Below are 19,041 nucleotides of genomic sequence, written 5' to 3'. Positions count from 1 at the left end.
CCGTCCTGAGATGCGGAGCCACAATCTGACACAATAGAAAACGGATCCGTCCTCTATTGACTTTCAATTGAGTTCATGACGGATCCGTCTTGTTAAAGATAACACAGCCGGATCCGTTCATAACGGATGCAGATGGTTGCATTATCAGTAACCGAAGCATTTTTGCTGAACCAGCAAAAACGCTAGTGTGAAAGTAGCCTTAGGCCTCCTACACACGAACGTATGTGTTCCGTTCCGTGCTCTGGGGACCGCAATGCACTGAGAAAGTTTATGCGGCCTCCGGGACGGATCCAGACCCATTCAACTTGAATGGGTCCATGATCCCCCCTTTCCTGCAAAAAGATAGAGCAAGTTCTATTTTTTTGCGGAACGGAAGTACGGAACGTAACCCCACAGAAGCACTCCGTAGTGCTTCCGTAGGGTTCTGTTTCGTGCTTCCGTTCCGCACCATTCCGCATTCCCAGATTTGCGGACCCATTCAAGTGAATGGGTCCGCATCCGTGATGCAGAATGCACACGGAACGGTGTCCGTTTTTTGTGGATCCGCATATGCGGTCCGCAATACGGAAACGGAACACCTACTTTCGTGTGCAGGAGGCCTTAGTCAGTTTTCTTTTGCATCAGTTTTGATAAATCTCCCTCATTGTTTTTTTCAGTTCATGCTGTTTTGAAAGCTTTTTTTTTATTAATTCGGTTATTTAAATACTATTTCAAAGATGTCTGGGAGAATTTTTTATTCCAAATTTATTTTAACATTTTTTGTATTTGGGAAAAATAAAAAGAATTAGTCTGTTTTTCCAAAATGTTTTAATAGCAATTTAAAAGCACAATGTGCAACTAAAATACATTTTTAAATTGTGTACCAAATTGTTTTACTTATCCAATTGATTCTAAACCTTTATTTATAAAAAAAGAAATCCAAAATTTTACAAAAAAATTTGGAAAATTAGCAATTTGTTAATTTTAACTTCTCTGCTTTTAAGACAGATAGCAATATCTCACGAAATAGTTATTAAGTAAAATTCATGTAAATGTCATTTTATTTTTAAAAAAAGGCTTAGAATTTTAGAAGCAATTTTTCTGATTTTAAAGAGAAAATCAATTTTAAAGTGACTTTAACCCCTTAAGGACCGGGCAATTTTTCACCTTAAGGACCAGACTGATTTTTGCAAATCTGACATGTGTCACTTCATAGTATGCAAAAATCACAGCAGAATAGTTGTTTTTCTTTGTTCCATGAAGTATTTTTATTTCTTAGGAAAAAGCGGCAACATATATGCGCAAACGTTTTCGACCTTATTAGGCCTTCGTCAGGCACTATGCCGCGAGAGGGGAAAAGGTGTGAAGAGTGGTGAGAAGATGGAGCGCTCCAGCCGCCAAACAGTACCTCTGTCACCTGTGTCACTTTATGTGGTGATAACTTTAAAACGCTTTTACTTATCCAAGCCATTCTAAGATTGTTTTATCGTTACATATTGTACTTTATGACAGTGTTAAATTTGAATCAGAATATTTTATTTTTATTTATAAAAAAATACCAAATTTACCAAACATTTGAAAATTCGTAACTTTCCAAATTTTTATTTCTTTGCTTTTAAAACAGACAGTGATACCTCATATAATAGTTATTACTTTACATTTCCCATAAGTCTACTTCGTGTTTGGATCATTTTATGAATGCCATTTTATTTTTTGGGGACGTTAGAAGGCTTATAAGTTTAGAAGCAAATCCCAAAACCCACTTTTCAAGGACCAGTTCAGGTCTGAAGTCACTTTGTGAGGCTTACATAATAGATATATCACCACACAAAGGTGGCGGACAAGTGGCTCTGTCTTTGACACACAAAGGAGGCGGACAAGTGGCTCTGTCTTTGACACACAAAGATGGCGGACAAGTGGCTCTGTCTTTGACACACAAAGGTGGTGGACAAGTGGCTCTGTCTTTAACACACAAAGGTGGCGGACAAGTGGCTCTATCATTGACACACAAAGGTGGCGGACAAGTGGCTCTGTCTTTGACACACAAAGGTGGCTGACATGTGGCTCTGTCTTTGACACACAAAAGTAGGGGACATGTGGCTCTGTCTTTGAGCGACAAAAGTAGGGGAGACACACTTAGCAGCATGTTATTTAGTATGGCTGGAGTCTCTATCAGTTTATTTTTTGCCTATGTTTTTGACAAACAAGTAGGGAAAAAATACATTGCACTTATATTTACTACACTATACTAACAGAATCAATCCTCTATGACACTTGAGGAGAGGTAATAAAGCCTGCGTCAGACCCGACTCTTCTACGCCTTCAGCGCAGCGCTGTGATGCGACTCCGCACGGCTACAATGTAACTTAGGCCTGGGCCGGCGCATGCGCACACTAAACTGCAATGCCCCGGCCCGACAGTGCTCATTCAATGCGCACGCTCCGATTTCGCGTTCATCGCCGCATGCGCGGGATTACGGACGGGAGGAGGGAGGTTAGAGACTAAGGGTGGGCAGACGCGGTGGAGGGGGAGTGCCTTCGTATGAAAATGACCCAGGGGCCTGGGCACCGGCCGTTGTAACGCCGCCCCTTGGCACCTTCACAGACTCATTTGCATGCGGATTAAAAGTATTTTTCTCCACAACGATGCTAGCAAGGAACAAACGCTAAGCACCGTTTTAATAGGGGGGATGTCGTGGACATAACACTGTTAATAGGTTAATAGGGTGAATCTGCGTTAAAGACTCCCTTTAAGTTTTATACACTAATATCATTTTTGAAACAAAAAAAAAATCATGTTTTAGTGTTTCCATAGTCTGAGAGCCATATTTTTTTTTATTTTTTGGGCAATTGTCTTAGGTAGAGTATCATTTTTGCAGGATGAGATGACGGTTTGATTGGTACAATTTTGGGGTGCATATGAGTCTTTGATCGCTTGCTATTACACTATTTGTGATGTAAGGTGACAAAATGGCTTTTTGACACCATTTTTATATTTTTTTATGGTGTTCACTTGAGGGGTAAATCATGTGATATTTTTATAGAGAAGGTCGTTACGGATGCGGCGATACCTATCATGTATATTTTTTATTGTTTATTTAAGTTTTATACACTAATATTATTTTTGAAACCCAAAAAAATCATCTTTTAGTGTCACCATAGTCTGAGAGCCATATTTTAAATTTTTTTTTTGGGTGATTCTCTTAGGTAGAGTATCATTTTTGCGGGATGAGATGACGGTTTGATTGGTACAATTTTTAGGTGCATACGACTTTTTCGATTGCTTGCTATTACACTTTTTGTGATGTAAGGTGACAAAAAAATGGCTTTTTTGACACAGTTTTTTTTTTTTACTGTGTTTTTTTACAGTTTTTTTTACTGTGTTTTTTTACTGTGTTTTTACGGTGTTCATGTGTGTATTTTTATAGAACAGGTTGTTACGGAAGCGGCGATACCTAATATGTATACTTTTTTATTTTTTTTCACATTTAACACAATAAAAGCATTTATGAAACAAAAAAATCATGTTTTAGTGTCTCCATAGTCTGAGATAGTTTTTTTAATTTTTTGGGCGATTGTCCTATGTAGGGGCTAGTTTCTTGCGGGATGAGGTGACGGTTAGATTAGCACTATTTTTGGGGGCATACGCCTTTTTGATCGCTTGGTGTTGCACTTTTAGTGATGTAGTGACAGAAATGGCTTTTTTGATACAGTTTTTATTTTTACGTTTTTATGGTGCCAATCGGACGGGGTGGATCATGTGATATATTTATAGAGCCGGTCGTTATGGACGTGGCGATACCTAATATGTGTGTTTTTTATTTTATTTTTCTATTTTTTATTATAAAATCAGGGGAAAGGGGCGTTTTTTTTTCTTTTTTTAACTTGAAACTTTATTTTTCTTATTGAAAACACTTTTTTTTACTTTTTGTTTTACTTTATTTCTGTCCCACTCTGGGACTTCAACTTTTGGGGGTCTGATCCCCTCTGCAATGCATTACAATACGTCTGTATTGTAATGCATTGCATGTTAGTGTATTACACAGAGTAATACACTAACAGGTTGCATAGGAGACCAAGCCTGAGGCTGGATCTCCTGGGCACCCGTAGAAGGCAGGTCCCTATGCCATGCAATCCAATCGGGCTGCTTTCCGACACATCAGGTCCCAGTCACAGGGACTTGATGCGCTCCTTCACCCGCTGCAAACCACTTCTATGTCGCGGTCAGCGCGGACCGCGGCATAGAAGGGGTTAATCTGCGGATACAGCAGGGGCCCGGCTACCAGAGACTGCCGGGCCCCTGCAGTGATCGGGCGCACACCTCTCCAGTGCCCGCGCGATCAGCCCGCTGTGCATGTACAGCGGAATGCATTCTGACAATGCATCCACCGCCGTACATGCACAGAGTTTTGCGTTAAGGGGTTAAGGAGTTTACACAGTAGAAACTACCAACAAATTACCCCATTTTAGAAACTATTCTATTTACATATACAGTCGTGGCCAAAAGTTTTGAGAATGACACAAATATTAGTTTTCACAAAGTTTGCTGCTAAACTGCTTTTAGATCTTTGTTTCAGTTGTTTCTGTGATGTAGTGAAATATAATTACACGCACTTCATACGTTTCAAAGGCTTTTATCAACAATTACATGACATTTATGCAGAGTCAGTATTTGCAGTCTTGGCCCTTCTTTTTCAGGACCTCTGCAATTCGACTGGGCATGCTCTCAATCAACTTCTGGGCCAATTCCTGACTGATAGCAACCCATTCTTTCATAATCACTTCTTGGAGTTTGTCAGATTTAGTGGGTTTTTGTTTGTCCACCCGCCTCTTGAGGATTGACCACAAGTTCTCAATGGGATTAAGATCTGGGGAGTTTCCAGGCCATGGACCCAAAATGTCAACGTTTTGGTCCCCGAGCGACTTAGTTATCACTTTTGCCTTATGGCACGGTGCTCCATCGTGCTGGAAAATGCATTGTTCTTCACCAAACTGTTGTTGGATTGTTGGAAGAAGTTGCTGTTGGAGGGTGTTTTGGTACCATTCTTTATTCATGGCTGTGTTTTTGGGCAAAATTGTGAGTGAGCCCACTCCCTTGGATGAGAAGCAACCCCACACATGAATGGTCTCAGGATGCTTTACTGTTGGCATAACACCGGACTGATGGTAGCGCTCACCTTTTCTTCTCCGGACAAGCCTTTTTCCAGATGCCCCAAACAATCGGAAAGAGGCTTCATCGGAGAATATGACTTTGCCCCAGTCCTCAGCAGTCCATTCACCATACTTTCTGCAGAAGATCAATCTGTCCCTGATGTTTTTTTTGGAGAGAAGTGGCTTCTTTGCTGCCCTTCTTGACACCAGGCCATCTTCCAAAAGTCTTCGCCTCACTGTGCGTGCAGATGTGCTCACACCTGCCTGCTGCAACTCCTGAGCAAGCTCTGCACTGGTGGCACTCCGATCCCGCAGCTGAATCCTCTTTAGGAGACGATCCTGACGCTTGCTGGACTTTCTTGGATGCCCTGAAGCCTTCTTAACAAGAATTGAACCTCTTTCCTTGAAGTTCTTGATGATCCTATAAATTGTTGATTGAGGTGCAATCTTAATAGCCACAATATCTTTGCCTGTGAAGCCATTTTTTGCAACGCAATGATGGCTGCATGCGTTTTTTGGCAGGTCACCATGGTTAACAATGGAAGAACAATGATTTCAAGCATCACCCTCTTTTCAACATGTCAAGTCTGCCATTTTAACCCAATCAGCCTGACATAATGATCTCCAGCCTTGTGCTCGTCAACATTCTCACCTGAGTTAACAAGATGATTACTGAAATGATCTCAGCAGGTCCTTTAATGACAGCAATGAAATGCAGTGGTAAGGTTTTTTTGGGATTTAGTTAATTTTCATGGCAAAGAAGGACTATAACATTCTGGAGTATATGCAAATTGCTATTAGAAAAACTTAAGCAGCAACTTTTCCAATTTCCAATATTTATCTAATTCTCAAAACTTTTGGCCACGACTGTAGTCATGAAGACTAAAGATCACCCTTTTTTTTCATTTGCTATCAAGTATAAAGCTTAACTTTTATTTAGTTTCTTAGAATCATCCATCATTTATTGAGGTTAAAAAGCTCAGTGGGAGACACAGGATCTCTGCATAAGCGTAGACACTTATATCTGCTGCTTTATGTCTCAGCCACAATAAGGGGTCTTTATTGCGCTGGTGTTTGCGCACACACGCCAGTGATATTTAGATTCCCCTACAAATTAGTTCCTAGTATCTGCTTGGCTGTGTTCCCTCTGTTTCTCTAAAAGCCTAACTAACTCTGCCATTAGAGACTCAAACCATACCCTTTATACTGTTAATCGGATTCTATTGGGTACAGAAATGCCATAAATGTGGACGCAAGGTGCTGTATGGGCACTTGGCAGGGCTCAGAATAGAAGGAGCTCCATTTGGCTTTTGGAACATGGAATGCTGGAATGGTTTTTGGGTGCTACATCACATTAGCAGAGACACTGAGGTACCCCAACAGTGGAAACTCCCAATAGGTAGTGATGAGCGGCAGGGGTCATATTCGAATTTGTGATATTTAGCAAATATTATGTAGAATATTCATCGAATATTCACTAATTCGAATATTCGTTACATTCTACTTTTTTTTTTTTTTTACTCGAAAATCGTAAAGGTAATAATCGCGTAATATGCGAATATTACGCAATCAATACAGGCGTGGGTCAAAAACGAATATATAGCACTATATTGAATATTGTGCTATATATTTTTTTTTTTGGAATATTCGTCATTTTTTTCCATCTGAAGTGAATAGTGTTCAGTGTTCACTTCAGATGGATAACAATGACGAATATTCTAAAATACGAATATATAGCACTATATTGAATATAGTGCTATATATTTGTTTTTTAGAATATTCGTCATTTTTTTCCATCTGAAGTCATGATTCCTACCTGCTTAAGTTGCTTGTGGCCCAATGACTCATTGTCCCACAAGCAAGAAGCAGGGAGGAATCTATATCACTATATTCTAAATATTTGCGATTTCTTGAAGTGGCAATATTCGAGATAAAAATTAGCTTTTCGAATATCCGCGCTCAACACTACCAATAGGTTCCACATTTTAGAAATTACATCCCAAAGATATTTATTAAGTGATGGAGTCATAATTTTGACACCACTTTTTTTAAGAAATTAATGAGCAGGGGACTATGCATAATGAAAATTATACATATTCCACAGATATGGCATTTCCCTGCCCAATATGTTGCGCCCAGCTAAAGCTATCTGAGACTTACACCACACCCCTAAATTGTTAGGTGGGTTCTACTGTGCATGGAAATGCCATAAATGTAGATGTAAATTGTTGCATTGGCACATGGTAGGGCTCAGAATGGAAGGAACACCATTTGTCTTTTGGAGAGAAAGATTTTGATGGAATGGTTTTCAGGTGTTACATCAGATTTGCATAGACCCTGAGGTACCTAAACAGTGAAAACCACAATAAGTGACCCCATTTGGAAACTATGCCGTTCAAGGTATTTATCAAATGGTGGAGTAAGCATTTTGACATCACAGGTATTTTGAAGAAATTAATGAGCACGGGACCATGCAAAATGACATCTGCCAGTTTTCCACAGTTTCAGCACCCAATATGTTGTGCCCTGCATGTGCTATCTGAGACTCACACTGCACCCCATAAAATGTTAGGCAGGTTCTACTGGGAACGGAAAAGAGCCGTGTGTGGCCTTATTTTTTGGGGATGAGCTGCCATTATAATTGGTTCTATTTTGGGGTACATACAACTTTATAATCGCTTTTTATTAAAACATTTTTGGGAAACAGGATTAACAAAAGGCAGTAATTCCACAGCTGCTTTTTAGGTTTTGTACTTATGGCAGACACTGTGTAGGAAAAATGACATATTGTCCTTATTTTTTGTGGGATGAGTTAACGTTTTCATTGGAATCATGTTGGGGTACATTTAACTTTTTGATCTCTTGATATTATGCTTTTTGGGAGGTGATGTGGCCAAAAAAACAGCTGTTCTGGCATTGTTTCTTTAAGGCCTCATGCACACGACCGTTGTTGTGTTCCGTGTCCATTGTTCCGTTTTACGTGATTTTCTGCGGACCCATTGACTTTCAATGGGTCCGTTGAAAACTCGGCTAATGCATCGTTTGTCATCCGCGTCCGTGATCTGTGGTTCCAGTCCGTCAAAAAAATAAAACCTGTCCTATTTTTTTCACAGAAAACGGTTCACGGACCCATTCAAGTCAATGGGACCGTGAAAAAACGCGGAGGCACACAAGATTGTCATCCGCGTCCGTTTTTTTCCTATCATCATGTCTGGTGATCCTCCAAAAATAAAGGAAGACACACGGAAACAAAAACGGAAACGGATCACAGAACAACGGAACCCCATTTTGCGGAACGGAACACAACAATGGTCGCGTGCATGAGGCCTAAGGTGTTCACTTGACGGGATAGCTCATTTGATATTTTTATAAAGCAGGTCATTAGGGATGCTGAGATATCAAATGTGTCTGTTTTTTTTTCAATAGTAAATGGTTTGATGGTGGACATTGCAGGACCTGACAGGCCTCCTTGGCTGGCAGATGCAAAGCTCTTTCGCAACCATTGGCAGCAAGTGATTGCATCCTGGGGAGGCGTTGGAGTCAGAGAGGGAGCCCTCTCCCCCTTTAAAAAAACACCGCCACATTTAAGTGGTTCAATAGCCAGCATCTAAGTTACAGCCAGATCCCTTCCCTGATTGGGCAAACACAGCCCCTGTGACCTCCCAATCGCTGCACCGTACATGCAGGAAAATCATGCCTGCTGTGCCATACATGTACAAATATAACTTGTACCACAAAAAAAATGGAAAACTAATAAAATATATGGCACTGGAAAGGCCGGTGAAAACTTAAATGAGAAATAGAGCCAAAGGGTTAATTTTACAATCTACTAAACAAATAGCTGAATTTTTTTTATTGGTTTTACATTTTTAAAATTTTTAAACATTTTATTTGTTAGTAGTCATTTGAAAGATTACTGTACATTGCATCTCTTCAGGTATATATACAGATCTGAAAAATTTCTGTTTTGTAGCATGACATAATAAAAGTAGAATTACACTGAAAAAATAGCAATTATATTTGTGTGAAATGGCTGAGTGGCAGAAGTCTGATTTGATTGTTTCCATTTGTGCAACAGACATTTATGGAAACTGACCATAATTGAGTGTCTTCTTCTCCACCAGGAATAGGGGACAAGTATCATTATTCTTCCTACGAATGTTTATACCATCTGATGTTTAAAGTCTATGGGCAGTGCGGAACTGAATTACGGGAGTCTTTTAGTGATTTTGTCGATGCAAAACTGCTGATAAGTAAGGGCAAGGTGCTGTAGCATCCAACCAGGAGACCACTACAGTCATCACTCCCAGCAGAGAGGATAGGTTGTGGACGTGTAGACATTCTACATAATGGAATAAACCAAGTACTAATAAAGGGGTTATCCAACCCCTTTAATGACTCCCCAATGCCTGAGCACCTCATATAGGATATACTTATCCTGCTCCCCGACACCCGTGTAGCTCCTTATACCAGCACGGCCACCGCTGCATCTGCCTGCTGCGCATGGGGGCTGGTTGGTTGTTAGCCAATAGCAGGCCGTGATAGGGATGAGCCTCCATAATATCACCGGCGATGCTAGGAAGGCTTATCCCCATCATGGCCTGCTATTGGCTGTCCACCCCCTCCGTCGCCGGATGTTTTCCTCCCCCCATGTAGCTACAAGCGCTGCGATTGTCCGGTCAATTAAGACCGCCACATCACAGCGCCGGAAGAAACATGGAGCTGCAGGGGGGGCCGTGGGGGGATCATGTGGAGGTGACTAGTGCTCCACTAGCTAGTGGTCTTTATTGTATCTGCAGTAAATTTTTATACTGCAGTGTCTGCATGGACGCACCAAATGTCAGCTTGCGTGCGTTCTGCAGCCCTGAGCACCAATAAGTATATATTTTTTTACTGGTTGATTTTGTGCTCAGTTTTCTTTTTTTTGTGTAAAAATATATTTATTGTTACATAAAAATCAATTTTAAGTAGTGTTAGTGTAGAGTTTTGCACGCACATAATATATGTGCGCGTGCGTCCTGCACCTGCTGAGCGCTGATCAGAAACATCAATTTTTCTGACCGGTCTGTTCAGTTTACTGTACAGATATTTTTTTTCCATGTAGTTAGTTATATCCATATATATATATTATGCATTTACCTTGACATACTCTGATACTCAGGTACAATTCCTTGACACTACTGTCCTGTAGCTGGTGACAAATTATCTACTGATATTTTGACCAAGCCTACCGATTGCAACACTTTGTTGCATTATAGTAGTTGCCATCCTAGGTCTACTATAGACTCATTACCGTACAGTCAGCTTCTCATGGTCAAAAGGGTAGTACAGGATGCGGAGAAATTGCCTATTCGATATGCACAGATGGTACACAAGTTCAGGGAACGTGGTTACCCTTCCCAGGTTATCGATAAACATCTTAATAAGGTTAGGGACACACAACTAACGCTATCTGATGTTACACATAACAAAGTGGAGAGGATTCCATTCATCTCCACATATTCAGAACAAAGTGGGATAGTTGCAAAAATTGTCCGCAAACATTGGTCTATACTGAAGAGCAATCTCCCTAATATTACAGCGTTTACCGTGCCCCCTCTGTTCTCGCATAAGCGCCCCACCAGTTTTTGTGATAAACTGGTTCGGGCTGATATTCCAGCTAAAGTCTTGACACAAACTTACATTGGGCCACGTAGGAAGGGATGCTATCCTTGCCTTGGTTGTGTGAAATGTTCATACATGATCAAGGGGGAGAGATTCATCCACCCCCAAACAGAAGCCCAATTTGATATTGGTCATTACTTGACATGTGACAGTTCCTATGTTGTTTATGTGCTCTCCTGTCCATGTGGTCTCCTCTATGTTGGGGAGACCACATGTGACATGAAGACACGTTTAAACAATCATCGTTTTCGATTAGGCGTAAGAGAAAAGACTTGCCAGTCCCAAAACATTTTGTTGAAGCAAATCATAAGGAGAAGGATCTTAAATTTATGATTTTGGACCAGATTAATTTGTCTAGGAGGGGAGGTGATAGGACACTGGCTCTTAAACAGAGAGAGCTACGGTGGATCCATCGCCTCAATACCCTGAGACCTACTGGACTTAATGTTGATTTCAAATGGAGTGTGATATAATATGGGGCTCCTTAGTTGCCTCTGTGTCTTTTGCTTGTTGCGTCCTGTATGTGTGAGATCAATAGGTGTCATCTATTTCATAATTTGTTATGACAACTGGTTTTACAGTTCTGTTCAACACTATTTTTCTCTTCTTTTTTAGATTATTTCTATTAATGCTTTGCAGCGGTTTTGGCGGACGGCGGTTCCGGAATTCCACGTCTCTCCTTACATATTGTTTTGGGATTTGTGGGGATCCATGGGGCACAAATATCGATATATACTATTGTCTAATATGTTGGTCGACTGTGTAGGGCTGTTGTGTAATGAGTGGTGGTTTTTATCCACTTAATTTGAGAGTTTAGGGGTGATACTGGGTGTTGGGGTTTTTGGGCATGGATGTGTCCTTGACCTCGGACCCGTTGTGGGCCTATGGTTACGGTCATGAAAATTATATAACCTGTGGCCTCTCCCTGTTTTCCTCTCTTCTCTTTCTCTATAGGTATGGCACCGATCCTGAAAAGGTTTTTCTGGGTGCTGACTCCCCCGCCGGCATGACGTTGTCCAGCGCCGCCCTCGGACTGGTCTCGCGATGGTTGCATGGGTCATGTGGTGGATCAGGTGATCGATCGCGTGACCTGTGTGGCGTCTCCTGACTTGGTTTGTTTGAGTGGCGTTGCTAGGTGTTTATGACATGCGCAGTTGGCTTTGGAGGACGCGGACTTTGGCGCCGCAATCCGTTTACCGCTGAGTGAGTTGTTTTATGTGTTAATCATGATTACTAATAACACGTTTTCACATGTGGTGTATCACTGTTATAATGAGCCCTATTTATAGTATTTAGGTTATAGCTATGAGATGACTATGGAGATTATTGATTTACACTATTTACACATTATGCATTTTATCACTGCTAGGCGACTCTTGTTATGGTGATATTGCTTGTTATCTTTTGACTTGTTTTTATGTCTATTCATCCTTTTAATTGAATAATCATCACTTGTTTTATCACTATGCACTCTGGGTATATATACCCGTGTATGACACCTTGTATTATGCTTGATAAAGACCGCATTGAGCGGTTGAAACGTTGCAGAGGGGAATAAAGGATCCACTATCTTTTTCACCTTACGTCTGGAGTGCTGCCTCATCCTTTTTTTATTCATATATATATATATATATATATATATATATCCATTTATATAGAAATCCGTTTTAGTTAGGTAGTGTTAGTGTACATTTTTGTATGCACGCAACATCTTTGTGCGTGTGTGCATCTGCAATTTTTTATATATATATTTTTTCTAATCCTTTTCTCTCTATTTCAAATTTATTACAAGCCCCTTTACGTATTAAAACACAACATACACACCCCTTACAATAAATAAAGCTTTACACATTTCACACGTCACACCCCAATAAAATAAAAATGGGCTGTCCCTCCCAACGAGAATACTTAGCTGAAGTGTATACGTGTATCTTGCCTCCGATACTGAATCTGCTAGTGAGGGAGAAGAGGATGCCACTTTCCTCTACTCCTCTACCCCCTCATCATCATCATCATCCGCTGATGTGGGACCCTCTAGAAGGCGGCCCAGAACAACAGCTGAGGAAGCCCCCCAGAGTGAGCCCATATGGACTCCACCCTGTGATGATTATCAGCCCCAAATTCCGAATTTTGAGGGCAGCTCCGGAATACAGATAGATTGTGCGTGCTTCACTGAACTAGATTTTTTCAAAATCTTCTTCTCTGAAGATTTTGAAAATTTAATAGTGGCCCAAACCAATTTATATGCCCAATAATTCATTGATCAAAACCCTACATTGCCATATGCTAGATTATGCGAGATTATGACGTTTTGGGAATTTGTGCTGCATATGGCCGTTGTAAAAAAAAAAAACGTTAGACAATATTGGAGTTCGGACATTTTCTACCAGACTCCAATTTACAGTAACACCATGGCCCAGAAGCGATTTGAGTCAATTCGGAAATTCCTACACTACAACGACAATGCACAGTACCCGACCTGACATTTGACCGTCTGTTCAAGGTTAGACCTTTTGTTGACCACTTTAACACCAGGTTTGCTGAGGTGTACAACCCTGATATAAATTGTCTGTGTAGATGAGTTCCTATTTCTTTTCAAAGGGAGGGTTAGATTCCGCCAGTACCTGCCTAGCAAACGGGCAAGGTATGGCATAAAGATTTACAAACTTTATGAGAGTAGCTCCGGGTACACCCACAAGTTCCGCATTTACGAAAGGAAATGTTCCCAGATAGAACCCCCAGAATGCCCCCCTGTCCTAGGAGTTAGTGGGAAGAAAGTGTGGGACTTACTGCACCCACTGCTGGATAAGGGTTACCACCTCTATGTGGATAAATATTATACCAGCATACCCCTATTCATGTCCCTAACTACCAGTGGTACTGTGCCTTGCGGCACAGTGCACAAAAATCAGAGAGGCCTCCCTAGAATCCCTGGTAAGGCAACCGCTGAGAATGGGTGAAAGTAGGGCTCTCCTCCATGAGAACATGCTGGCGGTTAAGTTCAAGGACAAGAGGGATGTCCTTTTACTGACCACCATTGACACTAACACCAGCTCCCCTGCCTCTGTCGCCAAACCAGTTTTCATCCTGGACTACAATAGGCACATGGGAGGGGTTGATCTTTCAGATCAAGTTCTGAAGCCCTACAGTGCAACACGAAAAACAAAAGTGTGGCACAAAAAGCTGGCCATACACATTGTACAGATGGCAATGTACAATGCGTACGTGCTATTTCAATCTGCAGGCCACACAGGAACTTTCCTTCAGTTCCAAGAGGTGGTTATCAAGGCACTAATATTTCAAAGCCAGGCCGGGGAGGGTCCCAGTACTTCAGGAAGTCATGGTGCCCATGTTGTACCAGGGCAACATTTCCAGGTCAAGTCCTCCAGACAGCAAGGAAGGGAAGGACCCAAAAAAGATGCAGGGTGTGTTCCAAAAGAGTGATAAGGAAAGACACCATTTACCACTGCGAAACCTGGCCTGAAAAACCTGGCCTGTGCATGCAGGATTGTTTTAAAATCTACCACTCATCCATGGAGTATTAGTTTAATTTCATCCTTTATATTTAGTTTTACCATCTTATATCTCTGATTTAGTCCATATAGCTTACAGATCCCCTTTTCACCAACCACTACATATTCATTTCTGTGAAACACCTGTTCATAACGGGTGAACTTTCCAAAATGGGGTCACTTCTTGGGGTTTTTAATTTCTGGGGACCTCAGGAATTTTTTAAATGCGACATGGCACCTAAAATCCATGTCTGCCAATTCAGGCCTGCTAGCAAAATCCATATTTTTCTGCTTGCCTGCTGTGCGCCCATACAGCAGGCTACAAGCACATATGGGGTGTTTCCTGAAAGGGAAGAATATGAGGAACACATACTGGGGTGCATTTTCTCCTTTAATTAACCCCTTGTGAAAGTTAAAAATTGGGGTCTGCTAGTAATTTTTCATTTTCACAAATGTGTGCTTTGAAATCCTTTAACAAGTTTTTCTGCCTTCTGTGAGACACCTGCTTGCTGAAAAGTACCCTTTCCACCCCTTAAAATGTTCGTACGGGGGTGCTCTTTCCAAAATAGGGTCAATTTTTGGGGGTTTTTAATTTCTGGGGACCTCAGTAATTTTTCTAAATGCGACATGGCACCTAAAATCCATGTCTGTCAAAATCACATTTAGCTCTTTGACTCTAGAGCCAATACAGCTGGCTCCAAGCACATATGGGGTGTTTCCTGAATGGGGAGAAAATGGGGAACACATACTGGGCTGCATTTTCTCCTTTAACCCCTTGTGAATGTGAAAAATTTGGGTCTGCTACTAAATTTTAATTTTCACAAAAGTGTGCTTTGAAATCCTTTAACAAGTGTTTCTGCCTTCTGTGAGACACCTGTTTGCTGACATGTACCATTTCCACCACTTAAAATGTTCATACGGGGGTGATCTTTCCAAAATGAGGTCACTTCTTGTTTTTTTTTTATTTCTGGGGACCTCAGGAATTTTTTTATTGCGACATGGCACCTAAAATCCATGTCTGCCAATTCAGGTCAGCAAAATCCATATTTTGCAGTTTGATTCTAGAGCCCTGCTGTGCGCCCCCATACATCATTTTTTGAGCACATATAGGGTATTGCTGTATTCAGGGGAAATGCGGAACAAAATGGCGGGTGCATTTTGTCATGTTACCCTTTGGGAAAGATAACAATGTGGGTGTAAAGTAACTTTTTCTAGAAAAAAATGCAATTTTTCATTTTCACTGTCAAGTATTTTCTAATTGTAGGAAACACCTTTGAGGTCAAAGTGCTCACTACACACCTTGAAAGATTCCTTGAGGGGTGTAGTTTCCAAAATGGGTTCACTTTTAGGGGGTTTCCACTGTAGGGCCACCTCAGGGTGTCTTCATATGCGACATAGTTCCCAATTACCATTCCAGATAAATCCGCTCTCCAAAAGTCATATGGTGCTCCTTCCACTCTGAAGCCTGCTGTGCGCCCATACATCAGTTTTTGAGCACATATGGGGTGTTTCTGTAAACTCCAGAATCAGGGTAATAGATTTTTAGTTTTCTTTGGCTGTTAACCCTTGATGTGTTGCAGGAAAAATAGATTAAAATGTAAAATCTGCTAAAAAAATGTGAAATTTTGAAATTGAATTCCCATTTTCCTTTAATTCTCATGGGACATCTAAAGGGTTAACAAAGTTAGAAAAATTAGTTTTGAATAGCTTGAGGGTGTAGTTTTTTAAATGGGGTGATTTATGGGTGGTTTCTAATATTTAAGCCCCACAAAGTGACTTTATAACTGAACTGGTCCTTAAAAAATAGGGTTTTGGAAATGTTCTTAAAAATTTTAAGATTTGCTTCTAAACGTCTAAAAAAAATGTAAAATGTAGTTTTCAAAATGATCGAAACATGAAGTAGACATATGGAGAATGTAAAGTAATAACTATTTTTGGAGGTATTACAATCTATTTTAAGAGTAGAGAAATTTAAATTTGGAAATTTTTCAATTTTGTTTGTAAATTTGGTATTCTTTAATAAATAAAAATAAAATATTTTGACTCAAATTTACCACTGTCATGAAGTACAATATGTGACGATAAAACAAGCTCAGAATGACTTGGATAAGTAAAAGCGTTTTAAAGTTATCACCACATAAAGTGACTCATGTCAGATTTGCTAAAAATGGCCTGGTCCTTAAGGTGAAAAATGGCAGGGTCCTGAAGGAGTTAAGGTGCCTTCACACACTGCGGATTTTGTTGCAGAAATTTCAGCAACTGAAAAACAGTTCCATTCATTTGAATGGGGCGGAAAGCACATGGATTTCTGTAGCATATTTCAAACTGATTTTCAGTCATGGAAATTTCTGCAAGAAAATCCACAGTGTGTGAAGGCACCCTTATTGTTAAGCTTGGATTCGTAGAGATTTCAGTTAAACCTATTGCACATGTGATGCTTTCTATATTAATAATGACCATTTACATTTATTCAACATATACATGCAGTAAACTATCCCCATGCAGGTTTTTATTCAAATGCCCATAAGATTTATTTACTGGGGTGTAGAAAACAATAGGCATAATAAAAATTAGCACACAAAATTACACGGTTAAAAATAAAACATGTACAAGTTGTAATAGGGATACTGTAGATTTTTGTGGGGCCCTACTTACCTCTGTATGCTTCAGGTTTCATGTTAAGGTTGTCATGCACTAGTAGATGACATGTTATGGAGGCATTTTCCAGCATCTGGAGAATAGCTCCAACATAGTGTACTACATGGAGTATCAAAGAAACAGACTTAGCAGCTGAAACCCATTTGGAAAAGTTAAACCTATATGTGGAATTACTTTATGGCTTATGGTTTATACCTGGGAGTTATCTCCTTGATTTGGATGCTGAGCTTTAAGTCTCTCATCAATAATCCCTCCTGGAGGTGGCATTTTATTTGGAATACTGTTGTAATATTGAGGTTCTGTTGAAGCCCCATCTTCATCTACCCATAATGGGTCATCTAAGCTTTGCATTCTGAAAAATAAACCCAATTTTTATGATGAATGTACATGCTTTGCTTTATTGTAGAAATGAAAGTTAAAACTACTGTATGAAGATGCCTAAAACTTAAAGGGAATCTGTCACCGGGATTTTGGGTATAGAACTGAGGACATGGGTTGCTAGATGGCCGCTACCACATCCGCAATACCCAGTCCCCATAGCACTGTGTGCTTTTATTGTGTAAAAAAACGATTTGATACATATGCAAATTAACCTGAGATGAGTCCTGTATGTATGTATGTCATCTCAGGTTATTTTGCATATGTATCAAATAGTTTTTTTTTTACACAATAAAAGCACACAGGGCTATGGGGATTGGGTATTGTGGATGTGCTAGCGGCCATCTAGCAACCCATGTCCTCAGCTCTATACACAAAATCCCGGTGACAGGTTCCCTTTAATGTATTCTGTGGCAAGTATTAGAAAACAGTAATTAGTAAATATAAGAACACATCATACTGTTGTTATTATAATCCTACTATACTATTAAAGGTAATCTGTCCCTTTAATAGTATTGACCATGCTAAACTAGAAGAATAAAAGTTCATATTCACGCTACCCCCGATAATAAAAACTCCACAAAAGTATGTTTTCACAGCCGTTACCTATCCTGGCAACAGTTTAGCATGGTCATAACTGCTGACATATTCCCTTTAAACCTTGTACACAACTTTCAACAACTGCAGCACATCAATTTAAAGGGTATTCCGGTTACCATAAATATAACTTATGTCTTAGGCCTCCTGCACACGACCATATGGCTTTTTCAGTGTTTTGCGGTCCGTTTATCACGGATCCGTTGTTCCATTTTTTGTTTCCGTTGTGTTTCCGTGTCTGTTCCGTTTTTCCGTTCAGTTTTTTCCGTATGGCATATACAGTATACAGTAATTACATAGATAAAATTGGGCTGGGCATAACATTTTCAATAGATGGTTCCGCAAAAAACGGAACAGAAAAGGAAGACATACGGATGCATTTCCGTATGTGTTCCGTTTTTTTTGCGGACCCATTGACTTGAATAGAGCCATGGAACGTGATTTGCGGGCAATAATAGGACATGTTCTATCTTTAAACGGAACGGAAAAACTGAAATACGGAAACGGAATGCATACGGAGTACATTCTGTTTTTTTTTGCGGAACCATTGAAATGAATGGTTCCGTATACGGACCGTATACGGAACGCAAAAAACGGCCAGTAAACGGGGAAAAAAAACTGTCGTGTGCAGGAGGCCTTAGACTAATTCGTCATCAATAATTACCTAATATAATGACAATTTCACATATTTACTGTTCAGTAGTTATAAAAGTAGTTTTCTTCCTCTGCTATCCACTGTGTTTTCTCATAAATTACTGTAGTGTCCCACTACGTAAGGGTGGGCACTACTAAGGGTCATGTTGCCCTACCTCCTGTGGGAAATTGCTATGGTATTTTATATTGCAATGTAATGTATAATGTCATGTTAATTCCTGTGTACCAGGCCTCTTAGGGGTGTAATTTCTCCTCCCAAGCTGTAGAGGGAGCTAAGGAACCCCTTAGTATATACAGTTAGGCCCAGACATGAAGGAGTTAGTTCAGTCTAATCCAGGAGGCTAAGTAGCTCAGGCTAGCCTGCCTGAGGTCCCTGAGCAAGAGAAGCTCAGAAGTTAATCCAGGGGAAGAAGTTACCTCCTGAAGATATATAGCACCTTTAAAAGTAC

The 19,041-nt window shown here is 40.3% G+C and overlaps 1 protein-coding gene across 1 annotated transcript in view; it reads right to left on the bottom strand.

Moving 5' to 3' along the window:
* The window catches only part of SHC3 (SHC adaptor protein 3), a 208,888-nt gene that overhangs the window by 45,995 nt on the left and 143,852 nt on the right, over positions 1-19,041 (bottom strand). Inside the window, exon 8 of the mRNA XM_040420297.1 lies at positions 17,159-17,315. Within this exon, the coding sequence (XP_040276231.1) occupies positions 17,159-17,315 (157 nt within the window). The remainder of the gene's footprint in view (positions 1-17,158; positions 17,316-19,041) is intronic.

Source organism: Bufo bufo, chromosome 2 (genome assembly GCF_905171765.1).
Source record: "Bufo bufo chromosome 2, aBufBuf1.1, whole genome shotgun sequence".
NCBI lineage: Eukaryota > Metazoa > Chordata > Amphibia > Anura > Bufonidae > Bufo > Bufo bufo.
This window is presented reverse-complemented; position numbering and strand designations above follow the sequence as displayed.